The following is a 16,103-nucleotide window of genomic DNA, read 5'->3' as shown; positions in this document are numbered from 1 at the left end:
GCAGGAAAAATACTCTCCCCATTTCAACTTTTCCGCCCTACCGCACACTATTGAACTAGTTTTTCGGAAGAGCTAAACGGTAACAATCGATTATTTACGACCGTACAACTCTACTAGTACTTTATTTCGCGGATTCTCTCAAATAATTATACTAATTATTTATACTTTTATTTATAATATTCGATCCATCTATTTAATAATTATTTATTCAATTTAAAAAGAACGAAATATACTTCACAATACATTATTAATTTGATTAGTATTTCGCCTCTTATTATTTACTAAAGTTAGACACATTTCCATGCCAACCCTGAAATTTCTTTTATTTTACAACACCACATCTTTGTCACAAGGTTAGATTAGCCGGTCCATTTACAGTTCATATACTAAAACAACACTAGAAATAGTCTTTCCATGATTGGTCATGTATCTCAATGACTCCCTTGATAGTAAGAAAAGACCCGATCCGATCTGCATTAATGACAACAATCTTTTTCTGATTTCTACTCAACCCCATTAACTAAGAAGTCAGGTGTGGTTTAGCAAGGCGTTTGGAACCATACTCTTCATTAAAAAGCTAGTTTTTAGTTTTGATTCAAGAGAGCTTTAGTCCATATTTCTAGACTACGAAGCCTCGTACACGCACACTTAAAAGTATGGTTGAGGTAAAAAAACTAGGGACTCGTATCATTACAACCACTTAGTAAATTAATTTACTTGACAAATTACAATTCAACAATAATATTCTTTAAAATTTCCAAAAGATTCACCAACATTTGCTGAAAAACTGCGCTACTTGTTAGTAAAGGAGATCGGAGTACAAGACGTGATATCACTTATGAAACGATGGACTGTGGACTGTTCAAACTAATACCACAAATGCTGATAAGCTCAATAATTTATCATACCTGCTATAACAGAATTAGATATCTGCCTCTCCAACCCACCTTACCAAACAGTGACAAGAGATGTTCTTATAGCAAAAATCTGACTTTCTGAAAGTTTATTTTATATCATTATTTCCATGGAGAAAATGTCATAAGTTTAAAAGGATATACAATAAAATAAAATAGATATGAGAGAGACATCTACTTTATTGAGTCTATCGTAAAACATTATCTTAAGAATGGAGATGTATAATAGACTAATAAATTAACATATAATCCATAGAATAGGAACAAAAATATCACAATTCGATACAATTTAATTACAGGTTTACATTGAATTTCTTTTTATTTTCCCATATTAGCAGCATGAAGAATATTATACATCTCAATGGTATTATTTAATAAAAGATAATGGGTTTCAAAGACTGTAAACCAAAGGAAAAGGTTGCTTCATTAATTTGAAAAAAAAAAAAAATCCCTTGAACCAAATAACTATTTTCCTTTCTGCTACAGGCTGCCATAACAGCATGGGGCCGTGTCTTCCCGATTAGCAAGGCATTCTAAGACATCAGCTCACCAATTGACGTTTACCATTTCTCTTTCCCTCTCTCTCTCTCATATATATATATATATATATATATATATATATATATATATGTGTGTGTGTGTGTGTGTGCATGTGTGTATTGTGTATATATACAGTGAATAAGTATGAAATTCATTGTATACACACACACACAGACACATATATATATATATATATATATATATGTATACAATGAATTTCATACTTATTCACTGTATATATACACATAATACACACATGCACACACATATATATATGTATATATACATATATATATTAAAAGATATACACATAATACACACACATGCGTATGTTAATACACATATATTAGAAGGGTTTTTATGTCATTATAATGTACTTGATGTATGCATTATCTCTCTCTTTCAGAAGCCTTTTCCTGTCATTTTCATTCCATTGAAGTATGCCCTCTGTATCTCCTCAAGTGTTTTTATCAATATCATACTGTACATTTTCAAGTTGCCCCCCCTCTCTCTCTCTCTCTCTCTCTCATGAAACTTTTTCAAAATCTTGACTTTCAAGTAAAATCAATTTTCTCTATTTTCTCCTGCCTTCTGAAATTAAACCAAATTCTATTGAGTGTTGTCACTACCACCCTAATAGTGTTGCGGCAATCCTTGCTGCACACTGGATTACACAGATTACTTTATTACAGCATACAGTAGAAACACACATTTTATGTGCCACCTGCTGTAAAATTTCAATTGAAAATGAATACCACTTACCATTAGGCAAAACTATTTACAACATTGGCTAATATGGTTATGAATAGATGCAATTCAACAACAAAAAGTGAGACTGGTTGTTAATCCCCTCATATCACTGAGAGATGGATCAAAGATTATAAGAAGTCCCACCTGTTTATGTACATAACTGACCTGCCGTCATCTATGCCATACTAGGGCATATCACCTTTAGATTGCTCATATCTTAGTGAATGGTGTGAACTTACATTATTCCTTTCAGAAACTGAAAATCCTCAAAATCATTTGTTATTTTAGTAACAAATGATTTCTACCTTTTTTAAAACAAACTTTAAAGTCAATATCCTTTGCATGATCTGCAACTAATGTATAAAAATACTTTAGGCCTCTTTAGGTGCCAGAGTACAACGTTCTGCCTCTTGTCAGCATTGTCTGCTATCTCCAGGTCTTAAATGTTTTAATCCCACGTGACTACCCTGCAATACACGACTGTTGTTGGTTTAAAAGCATATAATGAACATAAGAATTATTGGTTCCTCCCATCCATCGAGTTCTGATAAAAATCTCTATCTTTTAACACTATGTCGAAAGTGTCACAAAAGTTAAAGTGCAATATAAGTAATGTAATCTATATGGTCTTGTGTAAGTGCAAAGTCTGGTTTTACAACTGCAATACCAATTTTAAGTTGCTGAGTTTTTATGGTGCTGAGCATAGGACGACAATTCCTAATCAAACAACCTACTATTAGTCTGCCCTGAAATATTTTAACAAAACACTTGACATTATAGACTGAATATCAAAATTCAAATAGATAATACCAAAAAGAAAAAAAAATGATATAATGACAATACTGTAGGCTACTGTAAAGTACAAACAACACATAGTTGACAAGTATTAGAAATATCTAGTAGAACTCAATCACATATTCTGGGTAGTACTCTTCTTTATCATATTTGACAAACACTGTAGGTGCTGTGATATCATCCACAGTAGTATCATAGAGAGCTCCAGTGCTAAGATTAGGTGGTGGACGGGTGCAGGATGGATCTCCTTTAGCCACAGTTCCAATTATAACCTGAGCAAGAAACATATGGTTCTTTCCAAATTCGTCTGGTTTGCAGTAAGTACGTCCTACTGCAGCACTGTAAAAAAATAGCATATTTATACAATAGAGATATAATGGTACAGTAGTTGGCATGATCAAGTTACTGACCATGATGTGTAAGGTAAACATGAATGAAGGAATATTTAAGAGGGAATACTTATAACTTAGTAAAAGGTTAACAGGGCATAAGCATAATATTCATCATGAGACTTACTTCAATATTTCGAGATGCTTTGCTTCCGATAATCGAATTGAATCGTACTCAAGGCCATTAACATAAATATTTATATCTTAATGGGTTCAACTCACGACCTTTTCTTGGAATTTTAAAAATTCAGATTATTGTATTTTTGGCTAGAACGTCTATATTTCACTTTGCAAATAGTGTTTTGTAATGAAAACCATTTGTTTTATTGCTAAGAAGTCCTTTTTTGTATATTTACACAAGCGAGTCCACTCCATTACGCACCCATTTGCTGACCAGGGTACCTATTTATTTAACTTTTCTTCATGAATTCAAGGGAAAGATAATTACTTTAGTATCCCATCTTTAGTAACATCACTTTCTATGGTTTTTAGTGGAAGATTATCAATCTTATATTCTTTATGGTACTGAACAGTAAATAAAAGTTTGCTTCACGTCTCTCTGTTATGTTCCTCTTATTTCTTTGACTTCATATATATATATATATATATATATATATATATATATATATATATATATATATATATACATATATATATATATGTATATATATATATATATATATATATATATATATATACATATATATATATATATATATATATATATATATATATATATATATATGTATATTCACAATTTATGTTATAATTATGCTGTAAGATGCATAAGTGGCTGGGACGATAACTAAATATGCAAAAAGCATAAAATTCGCCCACAAAAATGAACAGACAAAATTATATTATGTTACCCACATCTTACTTGTGGGTATATTTTGTTCATGTAACTTCTGAAGCCTGGATTTGAGGGAAGGGACTCACCACTTAGTAAATATCCCAAAAAAACCCTACATATACATACTAGAATCTATTTAATCAAGCTACAAAAAAAAAAAAAAAAAAAAAAAAACTTTGAAGCACGATTTTCGAAAACATAATATTTTTGAAGAAAAAATGCTAATGCATTTTTAACATTGACCAGTTTTTGTATTCAAAATTTTATCAAAAGTGAAAAACTCATGAAAAATATTCACCTTAGAAATTTACTTTTACTCATTGATAAAAATACATATAAAATGAGAAATCTAAGAGAGTTTCTAAAATACAACTTTTAGAGCATAAAATTCTTTTCCATGTGCTTTTATTTCTTAATGAAAGAAATCTATTAGGAAACAAAAAAGTAGTCACAGTTTTAAGAATCTTTTACATATGTTTACCATTTCAAAAGCTGCATTTCAAAGGAATTTGACAGTTTTCCCTATGTATGGCTGGAACACTATGGGCTACATGCCAAAGACCTAGCCTAAACTATCTATATATCTGAAAGTTATCTAGACTTATTCAGAATTCTGGCTGGAAAAGCAGAATACTTCAAGGACATGGGAATCAATATAAAAAGATCAACAGTGGAAAAAACACAGGCAAGTAGAGCGAACAATAAAAGAGAAATAACATAATAAACTAAATTAGGATAAATACCAATATCAAGCTTATGAGTAACTGACATGCAGTACAATAAAATGCAAACTATGTCATCCTATTGAAAATGAAGCATATGTAGGGTTTCAATTTCTTGAATTCAACAAATTGAACTATTTGATAGAGATCATTCCACAATTTGGTAACAGATATAAAAAAAAAACCTAGAATTCTTACAAAAGAAATCTAGTGGATTTAATTGTATACTTATAATTACATGGTGGATGTTATAGTCCGGTAAGACCTGAATTCATAGGTTGATCAGAATTATGAAAAATCTTATCTAGCAAACAGTAAGAACTGGCTAGGTGAACATGCAAGAGATAACTATCTATGTTAGGTAGAACCGGACAGATGAGCAATATTCAAAACACAGCAGAGTAAAAAAATCGACTTTACAATATTTCCTCATGGTAAACTGGTCTACAAAATTCTGGAAAGGTATCTCATTGTATCAATATGTTGTGCACATGATGAAGAGATAGTTCAGATGTATCTCCAAATTTTCAACAAAGAATCACACACAGAATTTTAAATCGGCTGCATATAGTTACAAAAACTTTGTAAATTAAACAATCTACGTGACAAGGATCCTATGTCCTACATCGATTAACAATCGTAAGCATACGTAGTTTAGCCTACAAAACAAGCCTACAAAACAAGCTCGTTGCATATGGAAATGATTCTATGCTCTTTCTATCAATTTTATCTCCAGAAACTCTACATAAGAGACCTTGATAAAATTAATGCATAATGCAAATTTTTGGGGATGAAGTTGAACACGAACACAACTCAAAGGATGATTGTAAGTGAATTGAGGACATTGGATTGTGAACATCCTGATTTTTATATTGACAATGTCTCTTTAACTATATACAACTCATCTGAAATTATACGAGATTCATGACTGCAAATTTACTTTTGCAAAACACATTTGGTCTGTTTCTCCTTTAATTCCAAAAAAAAAAAAAAATTGGGTTACTGATAATCTTTTGGGTTTCTGAGTGCCCAATCTATTCTGAAGAGATGTTTTAATTCTCTCATTGTCTTATTTTGAATATTGGTTGCCTGTCTGGACTTCAGCTGCTTACTCTCATCTCAATTTGTTGGATAAAAACAAAACTATGAACAAAAATGAAGAAAAAAATGTTTAAGGGAAGGAAAATTCAAGATTGTCTGACATACTTAAAGAAACCCCACTAGCCTTTCATTGCGCTAATTCCTTCATCAATGACACTTGTAAGAGTTGACTCCCAAATGTTCCCTCTCTATCCTGCCATGATGAAATGGTACCACTAAGATTAGAGTGGTTCAAGTGTATGCCAACTTGCTCGATGGGACTGAGAGCATTTCGAGAATACAAAAATCCCCACTTTAATCATAGTAGCAAGCAAACCAGACAGAATGCCGAAAGTCCTATCGCCAAAAACCAGCCCACCCTTTGAATAAGAGGGTAAATTTTCGGCATTAAACAGTTCTGCATGCAGACAGGGTAATACTGACACTCCTTTGGTCTATACATTATCGGATTGATGGCAAGACCACCACATACCCTATAATTGGTTACGGAAAAAACTCCAATTCCAGAAATAGTATCCCTTCACCAAAAATTCTAGACAGTAAAAGTGGATGAGAGGTTGGACAGCAAGCTGAAAGACAGTTAATAAAATTTGAAGGAGGCTGAAGTATTGATAAGCAATAGGAAACAATACGAAAGAATTTTCAAGAACATCTAATGATAAAATTATTCCACAGTTTGAGAGCCCTCTTGCCTGCCAAGACTTCATCACGGAAATTCCGTGTTAAAGCCAAATGACTATGTTAAGGCATTCTTTAATTAAGAAGGTACTGTATTTAAAATTTTAGCAAATAATACATTACAGTACTGGATTTCAATGTCATTATAATATACTGTAGTACAGTATAGTTTTACACTGTACATGCAATATCTCTAGTAGCCTTCTCCCCTACCTCTCTATCCAGATTTCACACTCCATTATACGTACAGTACTGTTCGATATGTAATACTGTACTGTAAAATACATAAATGATCTTAATAATAATAATGATAATGGTAATAATAATAATACTGTAATAATAATAATAATAATAATAAAAACAATAATAATAACCATAATGATAAACAGTAATAAAACAAAATCAATAATGATAGGATAAGCTCATAGAGTAGTATAAAATTTTCTAATATTAATAAAGGTGGTTTAAGCAAAGGCTGAAAACACAGAATCCAACACAGGAGTAAGAAACAAAGAGATATCTTCCCCAACCTAGGGTCATTGCATCAATGTGCAACCATGGGTTCATTATGTAAAAAGCCTCCATAGAAACCCATCACACCGCTTTCAATGTAATATTCATCTGTTAGCAGATAACACATCTAACATTGAGAAACAGCTTTTTTCACAAGAAACCATTTTTCTCCCATGAGAAGTGTAGACCTCAGATACATCTTTATATCCCTTCATAAAACTAAAGAGGCAGGAGGACGTTTGGAGTACTCAGTACCTTCCACAAAAAGAACTTTTATTATGAAATTATTTTAATACTTTCCACACATTCATTGTGGTATAAACTTTGTAAGTGCAGTTTTGGTTGGCATACTAAAAATTAAAGAACTAGTCGGGAATTTGTATGATTAGCCCTACCACATCCAACAAACTACTAATACTCCAGTGCAAAGGCCACTAATGGCTACCATGGTAGAAAAACTCAATATTATTTCTTCCCGACTTGGTGTGGAGAGGGAGGGACCAAATGAATGTTTAAAAGTACTGAAATAATAAATTTTTATACTAAAAATTCTGCTTATTTTGATTAGTTTTTTCCAACATTCATTGTGTTGATAAGCACATTTATTGTAAGTAGGGTAGTGGTAAAATATTTGGTTTAATTATAGAATTCCACCTCAAAATAAGAAATAATAACAGAATATTCATTAAGAATCCTAACCGGGATTCAACTACCAAATGACTTGCCGCAAGGCAAACTCATGTTGACAGAGGATTACTCAATAGTAACTTCTCTTCTAATTCCATAAAAATGAGAAAAATTGCAAGGCAGAGAACTTTACCTACAATTCTTTATACTGTATTTGTAGTATTACCATACCATAAGGACTACCACAAGCTAATCAATAGAATGTCTTTAGAGAAGTCAACATATTGGCTTATCCATCATAATACCTTAAATCATCCCCCACATTTCAAAAAGATAAATTTCTTAACCTAAAAATATATCTATCACAACAACAGGACTTAACAAACAACATGAGGAAGCAAAGAATAAAATATACCTTCACTGGCCTGGATTCATTACTTTTTCAAGGGAAACATTTCTCATGAGATTACGAGACATAACCGACCCCAAACATTATGGACATTGGGAGATTCTTGTAATTGTATGTAAAGAGCCTAATCTCTTCCAGTATTTCCTTTAGGACCCAAATGGGCTATAGAAACATATCCTAATTACTTCTTCCCAGGCTAGCAAAAATGAAACAATTCCTGTGAGGATTCTTATACTTGAAGTAATTCTTGGCCATGAAAGCCGACATTACTAAAAAATTGATCCTTCTGCATCAAAGCTCACAATCTAAGAAACTGCCCACAATTCGCTAAACTATTTGGCTGATGCAATGGCTACCAAAAAGATGATCTTTAAGAAGAACTCTCTAAGCCCCATGACCCTATGGGCTCAAATTAAGGACCAGACCGGAATCTATTAATAACACGTCAAAACTTCAGTAGGCAGAATTCGACTTACGTGGATGCCTGATCTAGAGGGATCTAACAACAACTTTAATAATTGTATTGTTGGCAAGATTTAAATATGTGCACTGCATTATCTACAACAATATACACCTATAACTTATTATCTGGAACTGAAAAAGGTTTGGTAAATCTGAGGAAAAAAGAAACTCTGATATTTACTTATGACCTTTTTCTACATGGTCTTATCTTACTGTTTACGGTGGCAGGAAGAACCTAAAATTTTCAGAGATGGCTTGTTTAATTAAATGCTTGATATTCTTAAAAGTGTCCTACTTGCAGCTGTTAAAGGTTGTAAAACGTTTGAATGACTCCTCCTCCTTTATTCTTTTTAAGCTACATGGTGGAGTAACGACAGAGGAGGGCAGATTCAGAGCAAGACTTGCCTTGATTCTTAACCACAAGAGATTACCCACCCTTTAAAACCAAGGATCACATTATTGGTTTCCCCATTTATGCTGTGAAACTGCATTTCATGCACTGCAACGACTCGTTCAGATTCCAGACATTTATCATTATTATGGATACAGGCATTTCTCATAATCAAAGATACAACATTTGCCATCATCACAGTATTATTGCTCGGATTGACACAGTGAGTAACAAGCATATTCAAGGTAGTTATGTTTATGGTATCAGTAATCAATCTCTAAAGCCTTTGTGTTGTCTCATCATGAATAATAATTTCTCCCTACTATAATTCAACATTATCAAGTAAAAAAAATCTAAAAAGGTTTGCCTGACAAAATATTTACCTGACATTTTTTGTTTTGCAGCTCAACTCTCTTTCTTCGGGATTTACTTTGTTCACACGATATTATTATAAATCTAAATTGTGTTTATTTCGTTGGTAATAAATCTGACATGGTTTTATAAGTAATTCAGCACACTGATAATTTCCACTGATGTATATTATCTAGATTTGAACGGGTTTCTGTAGTCTAATAAGGATTTCTACCAAAGTAAAGGATAAATTCGAATAATTTACTATCTATTTAGGCTTAGGAGTGAGTGCTCTCAGCTAATGCTGTGAGTAAAATCTCAAACTCTAAATGTCTGAAAATTATCTAGAGGACAAGTAAGGCACATTTGAGATTGCTGGGGAGAAAGAGAAGTCCTACAATGAATAGAAATCATATAATTATCATTAAAAGGTGAATCATTCACGCTGGAATAGTGAATAGGAACACTGAACAAAAAACATCTGTCAGCTAGTCCATAATTTGATGAATAAGTGTCAGGCTTAATTCTCATATATTTTTTCCTTTGCTCCCTTCTGATGTTTATCTAATGTAATATAAAACTAGCTGACCTAGGAGATCCCTACTCAATTAATCTATCCTGAGCTACACGGTATTGTATATTCTTTGCTTCAGCAGGTGATTTATATATAATGTGTCAAACATTGTCCTGTACTACACAAACTCACACCACCATCAAGAGCCTGATGAAAGTCACAAAAAATTCCCTCTATATATATACAACCACTGCACAAATAGCTTAGCAAAGCAAGAATGAGGTTTTTCAGCAAGGCTGTGCAACCAGTTGCATGAAAAAAAAGAGGCAAAAATTATCTCCTTACAAGTGCATTACACAAATAGGTTAACAAAGCAGGAGTGAGTTATTCCCATGTGGCATCTAATAGCGGTGATATATAGTAATATCTTAGTAGTTTCCAAGATATGGAAGGGCTAGTCAAATAAATCTACTACTACTCTGCTATTTTCAGTTTGTCAATCAAAGATGCATTTACTAAGTGAATAGTAAAATGAATGTCGGATAAAACTAGTTAAAATAACAGGTTTCCCCTTCCATCAAACCTCTACTCTAGATTTAGAACTGTGTGCTTCTCAAGGACTAATACCAGAAAATAAAGAGGTAAACTCCTGAACAATAGAGGGTAAAACTGCCAACATAATACCAAACTAAGGAACTGCTAATGCTTTCACGAGTTGAGAGAACTAATATGTCAACATACTCATAACACTATGGGGTTTCTATGCAAGAAGGCTCAATGTCTAGTTTTATGATATCTGTCAAGACACTCGGTTGAGAATCCTCCAACCCCACTGTTTACTGAAAGAAATTATCTTTTGATGATGTATGTCTCTACCAAGAGATTTTCAACATAGAAACCGGACAGGGGTTATCACAAGGAGGCTGTAAACACAAAATATAGACGGGACCCTGTCAATGATGGGGCTTATTATTATTATTATTATTATTACTTGCTAAGCAACAACCCTATTTGGAAAAGCAGGATGCTATAAGCCCAGGGCTCCAACAGGGAAAATAGCTCGGTGAGGAAAGGGAACAAGGAAAAATAAAATATTTTAACAAGAGCAACAATATTAAAATAAATATCACTTTATAAACTATAAAAACTTTAACAAAACCAGAGGAAGAGAAATAAGATATAAGATTGAACAGTGTGCCCGAGTGTACCCTCAAGCAAGAGAGCTCTAACCCAAGACAGTGGAAGACCATTATACAGAGGCTATGGCACTACCCAAGATTAAAGAACAATGGTTTGATTTTGGAGTGTTCTTCTCCTAGAAGAGCTGCTTACCATAGCTAAAGAGTCTCTTCTATCCTTACAAAGAGGAAAGTGGCCACTGAACAATTACAGTGAAGTAAGAAGAATTGTTTGGTAATCTCAGTGTTGTTAGGTGTATGAGGACAGAGGAGAATATGTAAAGAATAGGCCAGACTATTCGGTGTGTGAGTGTGTAGGCAAAGGGAAAATGAACCGTAGCCAGAGAGAAGGATCCAATGTAATACTGTCTGGACAGTCAAAAGACCCCATAACTCTCTAGTGGTAGTATCTCAACGGGTGGCTAGAAAATGAACACTGGGAGTTAATGGCTAAAGTTGGTCAGGAGTGAGGGTGAGGAACTCCAGCTTTCTTGGTCAGGAGTGAGGGTGAGGACCTCCAGCTTTCTGTTAAATGCAGTCAGTTCATAGACTCTTGAACCTGAGGCTAGAGCTATAATAAATCTCTTTCTATAACAGATTTATCAAAGTGATGGTGTGATTATCACTTTCAGCCAGGAAACCAAGCCACAATTGGGGGACCAGAAAGCATGAGCAGTTGGTAAAAAAGGAAATTTGAAGACAAAGGACCAAGTAATTTTACAAAAGGTGTTGGAGCGTAAATTTACGCCAAAAGCCCCCATCAGTACACAAGAACTCTAGGATTACAGGAAGTGAGGCCCTACCTCGAAAGATGGATATCTGCACTTCGCACACTGACTGATATTGCCTTAGAGCCCATCAGGTGAGCAATGGTTGTGTTCATGCAAACCTATAATTTAACAAATCTTTGTTTTATAAACAAGACCCATTTCTTTAATTTACGGTTCCCCTTTCAACAAATGAAATCATATATTATTGTGAAGAACAAAAGCTTTTGACTGAATAAGTATTATGACATCCTTAAAGGACATTGTCTCACTTAGGAAATCCATTACCAAATATAAGAATGCTTTTTAAAGTTTGTTTGGTAAATCCAAAAATTCATACCTTTCATACTGAACATGTAAAAAATGGTTTTACCACCCAAATATTTTCTAAAATACGATTACAGTAGAATGGTATCTTTATTGAACCTTTTACTTTACACTGTTAATCTAGGGTTTTTGATATGCCTACCATCTATGAGAGTTTAGATGTCGTTTTCCTCCCAACAGACTGTGCTAGAAATCTCTTTAAATGGCCAATTCACCCAAATGCACTTTCGCATTAAAAAGATTTCTAGCACAGTAAACACTTTTTGACGACTATTTTATCACATAGTTGTTCTTATTCCAGTTCTCTAACTCTATAAATAATGGCATTTCATCTTCATGAGAGACATTGATGAAAAACCAAACTTCATCTTCATAAAAGAATAATAGGGTCCTTACCTATTGGAGAAATATGTACCTATGCCAAACTCCTGTTTGCCAGTATCCCTTAGACGCCAATCAAAATTTTCTTTACAAACAATATTTGTATCTCCAGGATTGACACCGTGAAAAAGTTTCTGCATATTTAGTTGATTCTCATCATACCTGAAAAGAACAAAAAATTGCTAGTGGAGATTAAACTCTCTCAATTATGTTACATGCTTACTAAATATCTAGACTTCTGATTTCTATTCTCCAATTAAAAATCTATAAAATAACCACATTCCTATGAGTGAATCTACAATAAAATCCTTTAAATAATATTGTTGAAGAAACAAGCTCAAAGACTGGCCTTTAAAGAAAAACTCAGTAACTTCATTTCCACAACTGTACTGTATCATATTCATCATATTTCAAATACTTGCATTTTAGACACATTTTACAATGAGCCATGTAAGCATAACACAAAATTTATGAATATTCTTCACTCAACACATTCGATATACAGTAAAAAGAATTTGTTCCTTTGCAAATATATCATACTATAATAAAACTATCGCAGTTGTAATATAGGGATTGATATCAATAAATCAAAAAGTTATTACCTCTTACAAAGTTCTGCCTTTCTGTTCTGCAACAAACGCCATAAGTAAGGATTTTGAAGTCTTTTTATAGATACAATAAAGACTGTGGGGATAGTAAGACGTACTCTGCTAGCAACATCCAAATACTCATTACTTCCTGCATCTAGCTGCTCCAACAAGTGTGTCTGATCCCCTGGCATGGGACTCCAGTGTGAAGGCAATGATGATTGTTGATCATCAGGAATATCAGGTTTCTTCTGATATGCAAGCCCTGCTGGCCTTCGTCTGATTTCCCTTTCTTCGCCTGTCAACATGTTCACCTGTACCATTCTAGAAAATTCAAGTTTATATCTGTCTTCGTCAGTACATATTAACATACTTGACAATGGATCAGACAAATACTGCTTCTCGGCATCCTCGCTAGAAATGTTACAAATATGGTGTTGCCGTCCAGTTACATCACCCTTCCCAATCTTGATCCATTTTCCTTGATCATCTTGGCAATACCATTCAAACACTGTAGCTTTTGGATGTTTAAACACAGTAGAGGATTGTGTTGACAAGCGTCGAACTTTTAAAGTCCTGTCACGGTCCACCATTGTCATACTTTGAAAATCTGCTTTCCAAGTATTAGTCCCCAGCACTTTAAGCAATTCTTTACTATGGTCTTCTAATTTACTCTGGTCAATGGCTGGTACTTCAACAGACCCTTGATATGGATCCCGATAAGCTGTTTCTAATTTCTTTGATTGGAAAACACGTAAGTTATACCATTTCTCCCCCTTTTCAACTTGCCAGTGAAAAAGACTTTTAGCATGAAGATATCTGCATCCACTTTTCTTATTGAGGCACTTATCATCTACTGAGAACACACATATTTCAGGGACTGCTACATCACCTATTAAATCGGTAGAATTTATTGTCACAGATTTTTTTTCCTTATCTACCTTTTTCTTTTTTGACAACTTCTTGGCCTTTCCACTCAGATCTTTACAATTTTCTGTATAACTAATATCACTGTTATCACTTGAACTTTCACATTCAGAAGCAGCACTTTTCTTATTCTTATTGGGTTTACCTTTGTCTTTAGTTTTCTTTTCTGATTGAATCTGAGAAATGCCCTTTTCAACACTTTCACCCAGAGATGATGTCAAATTTAAGAGAATATCTCGAGGACTTTCATTCAATGTAATTCCATAAGCCCTTAAAAGTGAACTGCACTGTTTATCAACTATGTTATGATTAAGAGAGCAGTCTTTTTCAGTGCACTTCCCAGAGCCTAAAACATAATTCTTGCAAATATGCAATTTCCTGCAAGTACCTTGTTTGCACCCTTGATCACTGTTGTAATATGAACATAACTCAAGTTTGGAGTGAACCTTACATAATTTCTTTATCACTTGGTGCAAAATTTTTTTCTCTATCAAGTCTAGATAAAATTTTGAGAGAATTTTACTATTGTGGTTGGTGTCCCATCGATGTCCATATTCACATTTTGTCCCTGATATACAATATCCTGTGACAAAATTTTTGCATATATGGAGTTTTTCACAAGTTTCCTTGGCATTACAGCTCTGTTCTGTAAAATAATCAGTGCATAATGAGACCTTAGGGACAAGTTCAATCATTGCATCCTTCCCTTTTCCCATTATAGCAAACAGGTCTTTCCTTGAATGACCACACCTCAAAACATCATCCGGTTGCTGATCAAGATGGCGTGCAATGGTTTCTGCCTTCTCATAATGCCCTCTGAATATAGCAAGGGTTTTTACAAGTGTGTCTGCTGTTAATTTTGATTGTGAATTTGTTTTTGTAACCGAGGTTTGATCAAAATTTGACTTATTTCCTCCACTTTTACTTTCACCCTGAATAACTGCAGGCGGTTTAGAAACTCCAATAGTTTCATCATAAGTTGGTGGGGGTGGCCTATTAAAAATATAGTCTGGCATAGGTCTCTGTACATCAAATGAGGGTGAATAATATGAACCTTCATAAGCTGGAATTCCTGGAGGAACAAATGAATTACCACTTTCAAAATATCTTGGATGAAATTGTTGGTCAATTAGAGGTCTAGGCGGTGGGTCAAAGGGAGGTATAGGCTGTAGGTCAAAGAGAGGTCTAGGCGGTGTTTTCAAGAGAGGCCCTTTCTGGTTTATCGAAGAGGAATCCGAGTCTCTAGTATTACGATGAGTGTGTGGCTGATAATTCATACCCCTCTTCCTATTTCCACGACCAACATTACTGGATCGTTTGTCTGATCCACTAGGATATGGTTGATCGCTAGCACTGCTCAAATTACCCATGGAAATACTTCCTCGCGTATTCTGAAATTTAAAATAAACACAACTGATGTTAAATTACAGGAACGTCATAAAACGGTGTTATTTCGACTCTCAACTGCTACAGAAGAATAACCACCACTAATACTTCAATTGTTTTTCTTTACACCTAAAAAGTGTTGTCAAAATATAATGTATACTTCTGAATTGATCTTTCTATCATATTAGTACTTTCGTTGCTAATGGTTAGTATAAAAAATCTATTTCATTGACACAAGGATTCAATTAGTGTAACAAATTACAAAGAAAATAGAAGTTTGGCAATTAGACAGACCTAAAAAAATTTCTAGGTTATAAATCCAAAATTGAGAGAGAGGTCTGACAAAATATCCCAGGTTGCATTTTAGATGAAATAACTTGAGCATTTATGATCGAAGACTTTTTAGTGTCCAGTACTATAAGTGAGAGTGGGTATACTTTCTATTCAAGGTGCTAAATACGTTTAACACAGCATTAGCAGTTAGTTGAAATACAATACCTTTGGCAATGTAAAACTCTCAATTTATGTCAATTAAACCTCA

General features: G+C 33.7%; 1 protein-coding gene across 3 annotated transcripts in view; it reads right to left on the bottom strand.

The window, feature by feature from the left end:
• Window positions 1-1,753: 1,753 nt before the first annotated feature.
• The window catches only part of LOC137647063 (protein mono-ADP-ribosyltransferase PARP12-like), a 52,725-nt gene continuing 38,375 nt past the window's right edge, over window positions 1,754-16,103 (bottom strand). For 2 of the 3 annotated variants that reach the window (XM_068380237.1, XM_068380230.1), the window contains exons 4-6: window positions 13,265-15,567; window positions 12,678-12,824; window positions 1,755-3,338 (exon numbers count right to left, since the gene is read on the bottom strand). In XM_068380237.1, coding sequence (XP_068236338.1) covers window positions 3,101-3,338; window positions 12,678-12,824; window positions 13,265-15,567 — 2,688 coding nt within the window. In that variant the 3' untranslated portion in view covers window positions 1,755-3,100. Of the gene's footprint in view, window positions 3,339-12,677; window positions 12,825-13,264; window positions 15,568-16,103 lie in introns of all 3 variants that reach the window. The other variant, XM_068380244.1, reaches the window with a different exon arrangement.

Source organism: Palaemon carinicauda, chromosome 1 (genome assembly GCF_036898095.1).
Source record: "Palaemon carinicauda isolate YSFRI2023 chromosome 1, ASM3689809v2, whole genome shotgun sequence".
Classification (NCBI taxonomy): Eukaryota; Metazoa; Arthropoda; class Malacostraca; order Decapoda; family Palaemonidae; genus Palaemon; species Palaemon carinicauda.
The sequence above is the reverse complement of the archived record's forward strand: the minus strand, read 5'-3'. Positions and strand labels throughout refer to the sequence as shown.